The sequence below is a fragment of the Scardinius erythrophthalmus genome, assembly GCF_964197995.2.
Source record: "Scardinius erythrophthalmus genome assembly, chromosome: 12".
In the NCBI taxonomy this organism is placed as follows: Eukaryota; Metazoa; Chordata; class Actinopteri; order Cypriniformes; family Leuciscidae; genus Scardinius; species Scardinius erythrophthalmus.
Genome location: NC_138232.1, coordinates 21,445,329 through 21,458,840, shown reverse-complemented (window position 1 = coordinate 21,458,840; position 13,512 = coordinate 21,445,329). Strand labels below are relative to the sequence as shown.

The window sequence follows — 13,512 nt, the reverse complement described above, 5'->3', positions numbered from 1 at the left end:
CTATGAGAAAAAGATCCAAAGATGTAGGCCTAAATCTTCTAATGAAGAATGAATTATCAAAATTAAAAAACTATAAAAATTAATAAAATAAAAGGGCATTTACATTTTTTTTTTTGGTCTTTTTTTGTCACAGAGCTCAGAAAAATCTGCATCAGGTATTTTATTCTTCTCAATATTGTGTTTTGATAATAGTATAGTAAAAGCTAAGTGCGGTTTTACAATAGACAGACGGAGCAAGAAGGAGCACTACCGCAGGTCCTTTCTTTCAATAGCAGTTAGACTCTTTAATTGCAGTAACAACACTATTTAGCACTTATTATATCAATGTGTTTTTCTGTACTTTTTTTTTTTTTTTTTTGAGCTGCTGTAATAAGTGAATTTCCCTGGTGTGGGATTAATGAAGTCTACTTACTTACTTGCTTACTTAAATCCACAAAAGTCTATTTTTGATACACATCATGGATTGAACTGCCCAGCATGAAACACTACACACAGTATCCTGGTTTTCCCAGACACAGACTGAGCAATGAATAATTGATTGCTGGTGGCTGGAATATCCTCCTCCGGGAGAAGGTCTGACTAAGTACTCATGCTGAACTCTGCGACAAGTCAGATCACACATATGGCCTAACTTAACACAAAGAGTCTAGATTTTTAAATGACATGGATTGCACGCACAAGGGCCACAGGTTCAATCTAAAACATTATTAAAAGAGAAATACATGAACTATAGATCTTCTTAAATTGAAGCCCTGCTTTGTCATCTTAAATGCAGGAAGTCCCAGGCTCTCAGATATATCTTACTAGAAAAAAATCTGTTTTGGAGAAAAACATTTATTTCATAATGTGATTTTCCCCTTACTTTCAATTCTTTTACTTCAATGAAAGGTTAGATTTTTGCAAATTATTTTAATTAAAGATCAAAAGGATAAACAATGCAGATTTATTTTTACAGCCATCTTTGTTCATATTTACCAGGGGTGCCAATAATTCTGACCACAACTGTACACATAATACCCGGAACCGGTAAAAGAATAAACAGCAAGAGCTACAAAGAGTTTAATATAATGACTGGCTTGCTGTACATTATCCTTTACATACCTTTAAATGATGACAAAAACTAAACATGACAGAGTATTACTTGTATTTGTACTAGGTGTTTGTGTATGTGTGTTATGTGTTTGGAGGGTAGATGATGAGTTGCAGTGATTTGTCCCGTTTTGATGGTTATACGGCATAACCTACCCCTGCAGAGTGATACACTGACGCAAACTCTCCATCCAACTGCCACACAACATCGCTCGGAAATACTGCGAGCGTGCGCACAGAATGGCCCTATGGGAAAGGAAAAAAACATACACACAGACAACGTCAGTTTCCCCTATCACTCACACACGCTTCACGCCACATTACCCAGGATCGATATTTGTAAAACAGCCACAGGAAAAATGTGTGTGCGTGCTTGTGTGTGTTATTCACTGAATGATATGTTTGGGGATGTAGAAAAAAAAAATCAAGAATATAAAGAGGACTTTGAAATGGAGGGAGGAAGATGTAATGTTTTGTTGAATATTTTAGAAGATGGTGATGACTGTGGCTCTGACTCAAACCTAGTGAGTTGATTACCTTCACAAACACATCCCGATGGCTGTCATGTTTCAAGTTCTTAGAAAAGTACTTCTTCTGAAAGTCTTCTGTAGAGCTGATTTATAGCTGAATTGAATTTGTTTCATAATTGATGAACTCTGCAACACCAGCACTGTTATTGAACACTGAACTGACTTGAGCTGAATAATGACACTATTGCTGTCTGTAAAGCTGCTTATAGCTGAATTAAGCTTATTGCATAATTTAATATACTTTTTAGTTATTTAGCTTAATTGAATAAATCAACAGTGGACTAAATGTAGCTGAATATTGACACTATTGTCTTTTTAGAGCTGCTTTACAGCTAAAATTGTATTTGTTTCATAATTAAAGAAATTCAAGAACACTGTTATTTTCTTATTACTGTCAAGCTTCTTTTAAAAACTCTGTATTGTATGAAGTGCTATATAAATAAATTTGACTTGACTAATCATGTGGATTTCATATGGGTTTGAAAAACTTACTGTTTATCATTTTACTGTCATTATTATTAAACAGTTTTAAATATGTTGCTATCATGACACATTTCTAGCATGGTACAATGTTAATGTACATGGTCTTGGTGGATCTGATGGTACAGCTGCAGAGCAAGTATGGAGATTTGCTACTGCCAATACATTCAGAGACACGCTGCTGTGAGCATGTAGCACATACTGATAGCATACATTAAATTACCCATAGCAGATCTATACAGGTGGAGCAGGGGGAGGTAGAGGGTCTCTGATAGCATACTGCAAGACTTGCTAACAGCAAAAACTGAACCAAACCATTTAAATGTTGATTAGCAAGCTCAATGACTGCAAGTGCAACCAATCAGCCTGTATCATGTAGTGAGTGACGTTGAACCACTGTAGTCACATGAACTATTTTAACAATGTCTTTACTACCTTTCTGGGCCTTTAAATTGGTAATGGCGTTGCTGTCTATTTTTTTTTGGGGGGGGGGGGGGGGACTTTAAGGAACTATCATCCTGCGCCGCCGCCATCTAGAGTTTCACAACAAGATTACGCTTAATATATCTACTCTATTAGCATAGTTTACATAACAAGAATTTCATTCTTTTAATGGAGTTTTTTCTTCATTGTGATATCAGAATGATACATGTAGCATTAAGTAAAAATGTCAGGCCCATAGAACTATGTATGTATATATATATATATATTTAAATTTACATAAATCTATTTGGATTCAGAAATGAAAAAAAAAAAATTTCAAGTCATGTTGATTATAAAATAAACTTGTATGTACTTTTTAACAAATTAAAAGAACCGGATTAAAAAAAAATTAATAGCATAAAAGCATAAAAATAGCATAAATGCATAAAGACAAAAAAAAGATCTAATCTAACTGGTTTATGAGGCAACAGGCTTGTGCTACTAAACTACATGTCCCATCAGGCAAAACAATAATGATAAAATACATAGATAACACATAAATTACACACTAAATGCACATCATTTGCTCTAAATTTGTTGCACCAAATCATAATTACGATTTCCGAAGCCACAAATAAAAACTTCCCTGAAGGCAGCATTAGACACAGTTGGTGACACTTCATATGATCTACAGTCTTACGCTCACTTATGTCCCTCATCTTCTCCCTCTCAGTCCTCCTTATCTCTCTCAACCAACAGCCCCATTATTCTCTATCTGCCATAAACATTCGCTATAAATAGATTCTTATTTTACAACGTGTCACTTCTGGTCTCCTCTCAAACAAACTGCAGCTCTAAGAGTGATGACTGAGGGAGGCTAAGAATAACGCTCACAAAAAAATGCTATAACACATTATTATTCGGACAGAACTGCTTGCCCCTGCTAATAGGGGGTCTAAGGGTCTTTTTGTCATGGTCAATTTTCCAGTCACTTTTACATGATGGCAGTGATGGATCTATTTCAGAGGAAGCATCTCCATTTGTAGAGCACTTCGTTCATGTGTCATACAGTCCACATATGTGCACTCCGTTCAATTGCTTTTCCATTTCCATTGAAAAAGTATCAAACAAAATTCTGCCTTTGACATACATGCTATTTTGGGTTTTATTTTTACATTAAGACAGTCTAAACGTCTAACATTCAAAAAGGAAGTACCATAGATCCAACAAGTCATATTTTATACAGTATTTAATTGATGACACACATTTATCGACTGACCTACAACAGTCAGGGACTGTCAGCGGCTGTGGATGACGTTGTAAAATTAAATGTCACAAGTTTATTTATTAAGCACTATAACTGGCTAATAGGATTTATTTCTCCCTCTAAAATATGTTTAAGTTGCTTTATGTTAAATAAATATAGCAATTCAATTAGCCATAGAAGTTGTATAAATGAATTTTGCATTTCTAATTGTACTGTTATCATTTCAGTTTCAAGTCAGAAAAATCCATTTTAATAAATTATCTATTTAAAACCGGGATTTTAAATGATAATATTCATAAGCTAGCCATGTGTGAAGTCATAATTAGCACGCCTGTGCAAATGACCAGTGCTGTTCTGGTGTATGTATCCTGCAGTGAGACTGACAGATCTGCAGCAGTCACCTCAAGCCTGACATACTGATCAGGACTGCAGATCGCTCTCTCTCTCCATCCATACAACCTAAACCCGCAGAGATGCAGCTCCTGGCTGATGATGACGGAGAGCCTGTTGCTATAGTAACAGGTCATGGCAACTGCTCTAACCTCTGCAGCACCAAACAAAGATGCTAACAAGAAAATGAATGACAGAAAACTACACAAATACAACAATGCTGTAATTCATCTTCATAACACGATCGTACACGTGTCACATTGCTAATATCATCAGCATTCACTGCAAATTGGTGTGTTGTATGCAAAATATCATTTTTGGGTATTTCGGTTTTCAATGTCAGATTATATTCACTTAGTTTCTTTCGGATTAGCTTTGACTTAGCTGTTTCACGTAGGAGAAACTGTAATTCTGCCACCTCCTGGGAATTTATGAAACAGCAACTATTGCTGGTTTCACTTAAGTCAGACCACCCAGCACTGAATATCAGAGATGCACAGTACCATATATCGGGTGATACTGGGGAATTTTTAACTTTTTAATCGGTATCAAGCTATATTGCAGGGGTGTCCAAACTCGGTCCTGGAAGGCCACGGTCCAGTACAGTTTAGCTCCAACTTGCAAATAAACGAGTAAATGGCCATTTATCTTGTGGACGGACATTACCGGAAGATAGTGATTACAGTTTATAAAGTTATAATTATGGATATTTTTCTTACAAAAATCGCTTGCTTGAGAAAGTCTTTATCAACCCTCTGGAGTCGTATTGATTACTTTTATGATGGATGAATGCACTTTTTTGGGCTTCAAAAAAAAATTGGTACCATTCACTCCCATTACAAAGCCAGGAAGAGCCAGGATATTTTTAATACAACTCCAATTGTGTTTGGCTGAAAGAAGAAAGTTATATTCACCTAGGATGGCTTGAGTACAATCCTTTGAGTACATTATGGAATATTTTTCCTTTTGGGAGAACTAACCCCTTTAAAGGTCCCGTTTTTCGTGTGTTTTTGAAGCTTTGATTGTGTTTACAGTGTGCAATATAACACGTGTTCATGTTTCGCGTGTAAAAAAACTCAGTATTTTTCACACAATTTACTTATCTGTATACCGCTGTTTACACTGTCCTAAGAACGGGCTGATGACTTCCTTGTTCTATGAAGTCCCTCCTTCAGAAATATGTAACGAGTTCTGATTGTGCCAGCGGTTCCTGTGTTGTGATTCGACAACAGCTTAGTGCACGTTGCCCGGAAAGGTCACGCCTCTTACCATAACGTGGAGATGCGTGCGCTCAGGGAAGGCCAAACAAAGATGATTGGACTCCGGGATGAAAATAACAGCGCAACAAAATGGCGACAAGCACACTCTACAAACGCAACTCTTCCTCTTCTCCGTGGGAGCGCAACAAGACCACGCCCCCTTTTTTTGTGTATTCCTGTGGGCGGAGGTTAGTCAAAAAACTGTTCTAGTGACATCATTAAAGAAGGAAGTAGAAACCGGCCGTTCGATGTAGGCGACTTCTGTTAAATAAAATATCTCGCTTGGCATTGAACTTTGAGCTTTATAATTTTACAGATATTATTTATACTCTAACAACAACATTACACACTAACTAAAGTTTGAAACATGGGATCACGAAGAACGGGACCTTTAACATATCGGACAGAATATTTATTTCAGCGCATCTCTATTGAAAATACAAAAGTACTTTGTAATTCTTTTTACAGTTTGTTATAGTATGAGTTTAGCGTGGGACTACCTGTTTGTCTAAACAACAGTAGACCGCAGTAGGGCTGTGCTGCTAGTAGCGTAACAATCCATTTTTGTTACTGTTCATCTATTTTTTTATGTTTTCATTAAAAAAAATAATTGTTGCTGACAAGTGTCTTCATGCAGGTGTTGAATCTCTGCATAAAGTACTGAGGCTACTGTAATATCACTGGATTTGAATGAAAAACCATAGTGTGTTGAATTTTCACACAAACAGTCAAACTGAAAGAGTGAAATAGTGAAAGAGAAAGAGAATGTCATGGTTGAACAGCTGGTTAAATGATACATTTAGAATTAGTGAAACTCCATGTAATAGAGACCAAATGTCTAAGACCACTACAATGAAAATGCTTCTATTTTGCATTATTTCCATTCTTTTCGAATGTAAAAGGCATTTTCAATTGTCAGGATTTTACATTTTTACATGTATTTAGAATGTATTACTATTTGGTATGTCCCACTTTTACTTTATTGACAGCAGCACTCTAGCTGCATGAACTCCACAAGTTTGGTTAAACCTGATCATCATGTTATTCAATTTAATTTGAGAATGTTTCAAGGGTCCCAAATTTGCTTATTTGATTACTATGCAATAATTTTTAATCCTTAAAAATCGCTTCATGACTTTACATCACAACAAAATCCTAGAACTGTTTATTTCCTTGTTCAAAATGGTCTGCAACTTCTGAACCCTGCTACATAAACGATTTAAGAAAAGTGAGACACAAGCACATTGGTAATTTTATGCAAAAGCTGCAGAAAGCTGGTCATGATGACTTTACCTGTGTGCTGAAAAGACTCTATCTGCCACCTGAATGCTGATGTCAGACATATCAGCCATGTGATACAGAGCCAAAAGATCTGCCCCAAGCCCAGATGCTGACTCGAAATTCTCTGAACCTGACAAACAAAGAGAAATTAAGCAGAATGAGCCACAACGTGCAATCGTGTGGCTATTACTACTCATAAATAGAGAGCAGCACTAATGCAGCTCCAGTAAAGAACAGTAAGATTTCTGCAATGTAACTGGAAATGTTGTCCTTACCCGAGTCAGAGCTGACCTGAGAGTCAACATCAGGGCCGTCTTCAGCAGTGCCGTTCACTACCAGCGAATGGCCGTTGTGTATATTTAAGGCAGTGCTTTCCTTTGCCAGGCGCTTGTCATCTGTGTACACGTTTCTGTTATAGCAAGAGCAACATGTAACATTTTACCAAACACGTATAGCTCAACTCTTTTACAGTTACAGGTACAACGTTGATCCATGGTTTTATTTTACATTTTTATGAAAATGTTTTAAAAACAGCTTTAGCTTTACTGCAATAATAATACTGATTAGGTCGGTTGTGAAGAGTAATACAGAAATGCCATTATGTACTGTATGAAGTGCTTGAGGGCTGCAGGTTCAATCCCCTGCAGGTGTATGACAGGTGTAGTTGGTTCGGTTCCCAGCAGGAGGTGAGGAGCTCGGGCCAGCAGCACCGCTCTGTGGGCCTTCAGCCGAACAACAGAACCCACACACAGAGTGACGTCAGTCTCCAGCTCCTCCTGCAGCAGCCTATTGTAGAAAGAGATCACAGTTATTGCAGAAGGGGGTTTTATGTTCTCTCTGTTTGTTAGTGCGGGTGCTTTTTTTTCCCTGGAATAACATTTTGTCTTGTAACAAATTAATTGCTCAATGCCTCTTACTATTTTGTTGCATTTAGCAACACCAACTAACAATAATTACATAAAAATACATACATTGCTTTTCTAAGGGTCTGTAGTGTTTTGAATAAATATAAAAATAAAAAAGGTAATCCTATGATAATGTGTAAAATAAGAAATAAAGTCACACTATGAGATAGAGTTGCAATCATGAAATATAGTCTCTCTCAATTACAATAAAAAAAGAAAGAAATAAAGTCACAATTGTGCAATATAAAGCCGCAATTACCTTTTTATTATTTATTTATTTTTCAGATTTTCACACTTCTCATAATTGCGATATCTCAGTGACGTGATCTCTTTTAAACGTTTTCAATGTTATATCTCAGTTAGCCAAATATTTTACTGAAACAGGCTTTCAGCATTGAAACAGGCTGACTAACTGCACAATAAAAACACACAACACCACTAATGGGTCTCAAGAGAATACAAGAACTATCACTAAAGCATCACTGAGGCACTAAATCTAAAAAGAGAGTCTTTACTGACGGAGGCTCTTCCTCCAACTTCACATCAACATCACTGTCAGCCTCCTTTTGGCATCTTCTGCTGCAGTGTGCTTAATCTGGGTGACCCAGAATCCTCTGTTGCCCTAGGCCTTTGTGCTGGGCATTGATGTGGCTGAAGTCCTCTCTCCTCCGATGTGAGCACAGAGAGATGAAGAAGTGGGAGAAAGAGAGTTGCATTTCCATCCTAAATAAAACTGCGATGTGGACCATGAGTAATAACTACAGTTCCCGTGATGCCACAAGCTTCAGATGGCAGAAGGGCGCAGCACACTACAGGTTGGAATGAAAAGGAGGACATAACCTTTTAAAAGAAAATATGTATGCTTTGTTCTTTCAAGACTAGTAGTGCATTGAGTAGTCATCATCTCGCAAAACAACAATAGCAGGGATGTACTGGCATTACAGTTCTGGACGATACTGATTCAATATCGATAATAATTTTCATGTTATAGGCAATATTTAATAATATTACAATTCAAATAATAATTTTGTCTAAATAAATTAAAAATAAAACACTGCAAACTAAAATAAATTCCAATTGAATTTAGGCATCACAGCATATTAATGTGCCGTATCAAAAAATAATCATTCTGAGATTCGCTTAAGATTACAAATCAACAATGTTTAAATTATTACTAATAATATATTTTTTGTGGTTTTAAAGATTAACTTAATTGAGTGCTAAATGACGAAAAAAAAAAAAATAGAGGAATGAGAATGCACAAATCCAATGCTGACAGAAAAAATAATAATAAGATCAGATGTTTGTACCAATATATTGTGCATGCATAAACAAAATAACTATTTTTCTAGAGAAATTTGTCAAATTTGACAGCAGTTTTGATCAATGCTATGAACAGAATTATCCATTTCTTTTAAAAATGTCTAAAATATTTTTGTTAGAAAATAAAAATGTATTTTTATTTAATTCACACTTTCGAATGGTAGCGTAAGTTCACATAAAGCAAATGATCAGAGTTTGCATACAGTATGAAATCAGCAAAGGGAGTGGCATAAGCTGTGCAAACATTAAAGCAGGTCGGCGTGATTTGACTACACTGGTTGCTAAGAGTGCGTCATATAACAACAGTGATACTCTATGCTACTATTAGCAATTCATACAAGTTTTGAAAAAGCATAACAAATGTCTTTCATGTTGAAGGTGATAATTACCGGTTCAGGTCTCCTGACAAAGCATTTGCCAGTCGCCTCTTCAGCTGGTTTCTGCATTTGCGCTCTTTAGCTTGGAACTCCCTGGCAGCCTCGGTGGATGACATGTTATTGCCAAACTGCTGAGCACAAACGTCAGCACATTTCTGTCATGACGAACATCTAATGAGGAAAATAAGAAATACAATTCAGTCTCCTAACCGCATCTTCACTATCTGTTTTTCTACAACAAATAAATGAGGGAAGCTTTTGTCTAAACTAAAGTGTCCTATAATGTACACTTATAACAATAACAATCTTCATGGTCAATCAATGTGTTTATTTATTTATTTATTTGTTTGTATATTTTGTCATTGTTTCATTTTAGTTGTGTTCTAGAAGGGTAATATTAAAAAAAATAGCCCCATATAGGATAAAACAAAAGATATTTCCAATGTTCCAATGTGGAAAAAAATATCTATGAAATAAATTAATATAATAAACAACTATTACATGTCTTACAAGTAAGCCGAGAAACAATATTAACTCAAAAAAAAAAAAGGATTTTGAATACTGTAAATGTAACCAACATCAAACAACTTGTTTGGCTGCAGTCAATATATGGGTTTTCTGAAGCTAATAGGCTATTTAGAAGCAGAATGGGGTTTGTATGGTATATATAATATGGACATTTTACTTTGCATGTTTTCCTAAACCCAATCATATTTAATTGTTTAATATTTATGTGGAAAATTAGGTGTGCATGTGCAAAAGAAATGCTATGCCCAATATTGCTGTCATTATATTAAGTCAAGCACTTTAGAAAACAATTGAGATTTTTCCAGATAAGGGTGATGTATGGTTATTATGGAGATAAGAAGTGAAAGGGTTGCACCTATATTATATATATATATATATATATATATATATATATATATATATATATATATATATATATATATATATATATATATATATATATACAGTTAATTATTCATTGACAGGGCTTTTAGATTTAGAACTGACACATGGGGTTTGAACGCCTAACGTTAACTTACACCTTCAGTTCCCCTATCAGATCTTTGACCACCAAGTCAAACATGGGTCAGCAGCAGCTGTGAGTATGCACAATTATAATCAAGTAAATTATTGATTATTAAAGGTTAGGCTCAACTTACGCAAAGTCATGATATAGGCTATTATAAAGCTTGGAGATGGACAAATCTAATCTGTTAGCATGATTAGCATTCACACCTTAGAGTTTTCATATGAGAGAGCAGTCAAAACAAGCGTGCTTTCATAAACCAGTCATAAAATAATACTATTTACACAAAATCACTTCATCTATCACATCATGTGCGCTAAATGTTAAAATAAAGGATGTGGGTGTGTTTTTAATGATCCATTCCAGACTGCTAGCCATTAGCCTATAAACTGTCATTAACCACAAAGAGATAGCCTAAACTTCGCTATGAATAATAGAAATATTATCTGCATTTTCCAACAAGAAAAAATATAATATTCATATCGCGCTGGAGACGATAAAACTAACAGACCGCTCACTGAGGCACAATGACATTTCAAAAGCATCATGAGACTGTCGTGTTGTCAATGACAACTGGATGAGGACACTTACCTCACACTTTATCAAACTGAACAACGCGTCATCCTCACAGTTAAACATCCGCATCTGCACTTAAACGTTCACAAATGATTCTGATAGCGAAAGTAAATTTAAACAGTCCATGGAAAGCTGACACAACCTTCACAATTTACATGAGGAGTGCTGTGCTGTCTGGCAGTTGGGAGTATTTCTGACTTTGTTATGCTGCCCTCATGCGGTCTAGATGTGAAATGTAGCCTATGGCATGCAAAGTAGGTGAAGGTTGTGTGAGGTTATTAGATGTGTGCCAACTGTAATAGAACGAAACTTTTCAAGAAACAAAGCAAATTATGAGTAAAAAAAAAAAAAAAAACAAAAAAAAAAATATATATATATATATATATATATATATACACACTCACCTAAAGGATTATTAGGAACACCTGTTCAATTTCTCATTAATGCAATTATCTAATCAAACAATCACATGGCAGTTGCTTCAGTGCATTTAGGGGTGTGGTCCTGGTCAAGACAATCTCCTGAACTCCAAACTGAATGTCAGAATGGGAAAGAAAGGTGATTTAAAGGGTAACTAAACCCCTGGTCAGAGCCTGACTCCACCCACTGGCAATATTTGAAAAATGCTGGAAAAGTAGGCAGAGCCCAGTGGAGAGGGGGCGTGCATCTGAGACATATCTCTCTGCAGGCAAGGGCGTGGTTAGCTGGTACCCTCTGACGTCAGAGTGTACCACAACTTCCAATAGGAAAATTCAACTGCAGTAGCCACTGTTCAACCTGAAGAGGGCAGCACTCAGACGTTTTTACACCATATTTAGTCAAATTAAAATACTTTAAAAACAAATGTCAAAAAAATACTTGAATGAATGAACAGCACTAATAAAGCCACATTCTTACAGATCATTAACTAAAAAAAAGTTGGTTTAGGGTTTTTAAGCAATTTAAGCAATTTTGAGCGTGGCATGGTTGTTGGTGCCAGACGCAGTAGCACCTCAATGCAGTACACAAGATCCGAGGGGAGGAGTCGGATCTTATATAAGGGGTGGAGATTGGTAGGTTTAGGGGTGGAGATGGGTAGGTTTAGGGGTGGGTTTAGGGATCAGGGGGTGGAGATTGGTAGGTTTAGGTATGTAAGGTGGGAGGAGTTGGATTTTATCCGACTCCTCCCCCCGGATTTTATGCTTTGCAGTGAGGACCATCTCGCCAGACGGGCCAGTCTGAGTATTTCACAATCTGCTCAGTTACTGGGATTTTCACGCACAACCATTTCTAGGGTTTACAAAGAATGGTGTGAAAAGGGAAAAACATCCAGTATGCGGCAGTCCTGTGGTCGAAAATGCCTTGTTGATGCTAGAGGTCAGAGGAGAATGGGCCGACTGATTCAAGCTGATAGAAGAGCAAGTTTGACTGAAATAACCACTCGTTACAACCGAGGTATGCAGCAAAGCATTTGTGAAGCCACAACACGCACAACCTTGAGGCCGATGGGCTACAACAGCAGAAGACCCCACCGGGTACCACTCATCTCCACTACAAATAGGAAAAAGAGGCTACAATTTGCACGAGCTCACCAAAATTGGACAGTTGAAGACTGGAAAAATGTTGCCTGGTCTGATGAGTCTCGATTTCTGTTGAGACATTCAGATGGTAGAGTCAGAATTTGGCGTAAACAGAATGAGAACATGGATCCATCATGCCTTGTTACCACTGTGCAGGCTGGTGGTGGTGGTGTAATGGTGTGGGGGATGTTTTCTTGGCAGACTTTAGGCCCCTTAGTGCCAATTGGGCATCGTTTAAATGCCACGCCTACCTGAGCATTGTTTCTGACCATGTCCATCCCTTTATGACCACCATGTATGTACCCATCCTCTGATGGCTACTTCCAGCAGGATAATGCACCACGTCACAAAGCTCGAATCATTTCAAATTGGTTTCTTGAACATGACAATGAGTTCACTGTACTAAAATGGCCCCCACAGTCACCAGATCTCAACCCAATAGAGCATCTTTGGGATGTGGTGGAACGGGAGCTTCGTGCCCTGGATGTGCATCCCACAAATCTCCATCAACTGCAAGATGCTATCCTATCAATATGGGCCAACATTTCTGAAGAATGCTTTCAGCACCTTGTTGAATCAATGCTACGTAGAATTAAGGCAGTTCTGAAGGCGAAAGAGGGTCAAACACAGTATTAGTATGGTGTTCCTAATAATCCTTTAGGTGAGTGTATATATCCCATTCCCTCCTATCTCTTGTTTTTACTTTAGTTGGTAACACTTTATTTCGATGGTCCGCTTTAGACATTGTACTAACTTTGCAACTACATAACTTATTCTACTTACACACCTAACACTAACCTAGTCTAAAACGTCTAAAGTTGAGCATCGAAAAATAAAAGTGTGTAACCATTTAGTGTTTTTCAGAAAATGAAACACTCCCTTCAACTAAGATACTGTTTGCTAGGACCTCTATTAGAAATCCATTTATATTGTATTTAAAAATAATAAAAGTGATGTCTTTACATTTAAAATGTAAAAAAAAAAAAAAATGTCAAAAGCAATAATAAAGAAAATGTGACA

General features: G+C 36.7%; 1 protein-coding gene across 2 annotated transcripts in view; it reads right to left on the bottom strand.

Moving 5' to 3' along the window:
* btbd8 (BTB domain containing 8) overlaps positions 1–11,156 on the bottom strand; it is a 30,897-nt gene extending 19,741 nt beyond the window's left edge. Inside the window, exons 1-6 of one of the 2 annotated variants that reach the window (XM_081380552.1) lie at positions 10,949–11,156; positions 9,337–9,495; positions 7,326–7,505; positions 6,995–7,128; positions 6,732–6,849; positions 1,246–1,335 (exon numbers count right to left, since the gene is read on the bottom strand). In XM_081380552.1, coding sequence (XP_081236678.1) covers positions 1,246–1,335; positions 6,732–6,849; positions 6,995–7,128; positions 7,326–7,505; positions 9,337–9,440 — 626 coding nt within the window. In that variant the 5' untranslated portion in view covers positions 9,441–9,495; positions 10,949–11,156. The remainder of the gene's footprint in view (positions 1–1,245; positions 1,336–6,731; positions 6,850–6,994; positions 7,129–7,325; positions 7,506–9,336; positions 9,496–10,948) is intronic. The other variant, XM_081380551.1, reaches the window with a different exon arrangement.
* Between the last annotated feature and the right edge of the window lie 2,356 nt (positions 11,157–13,512).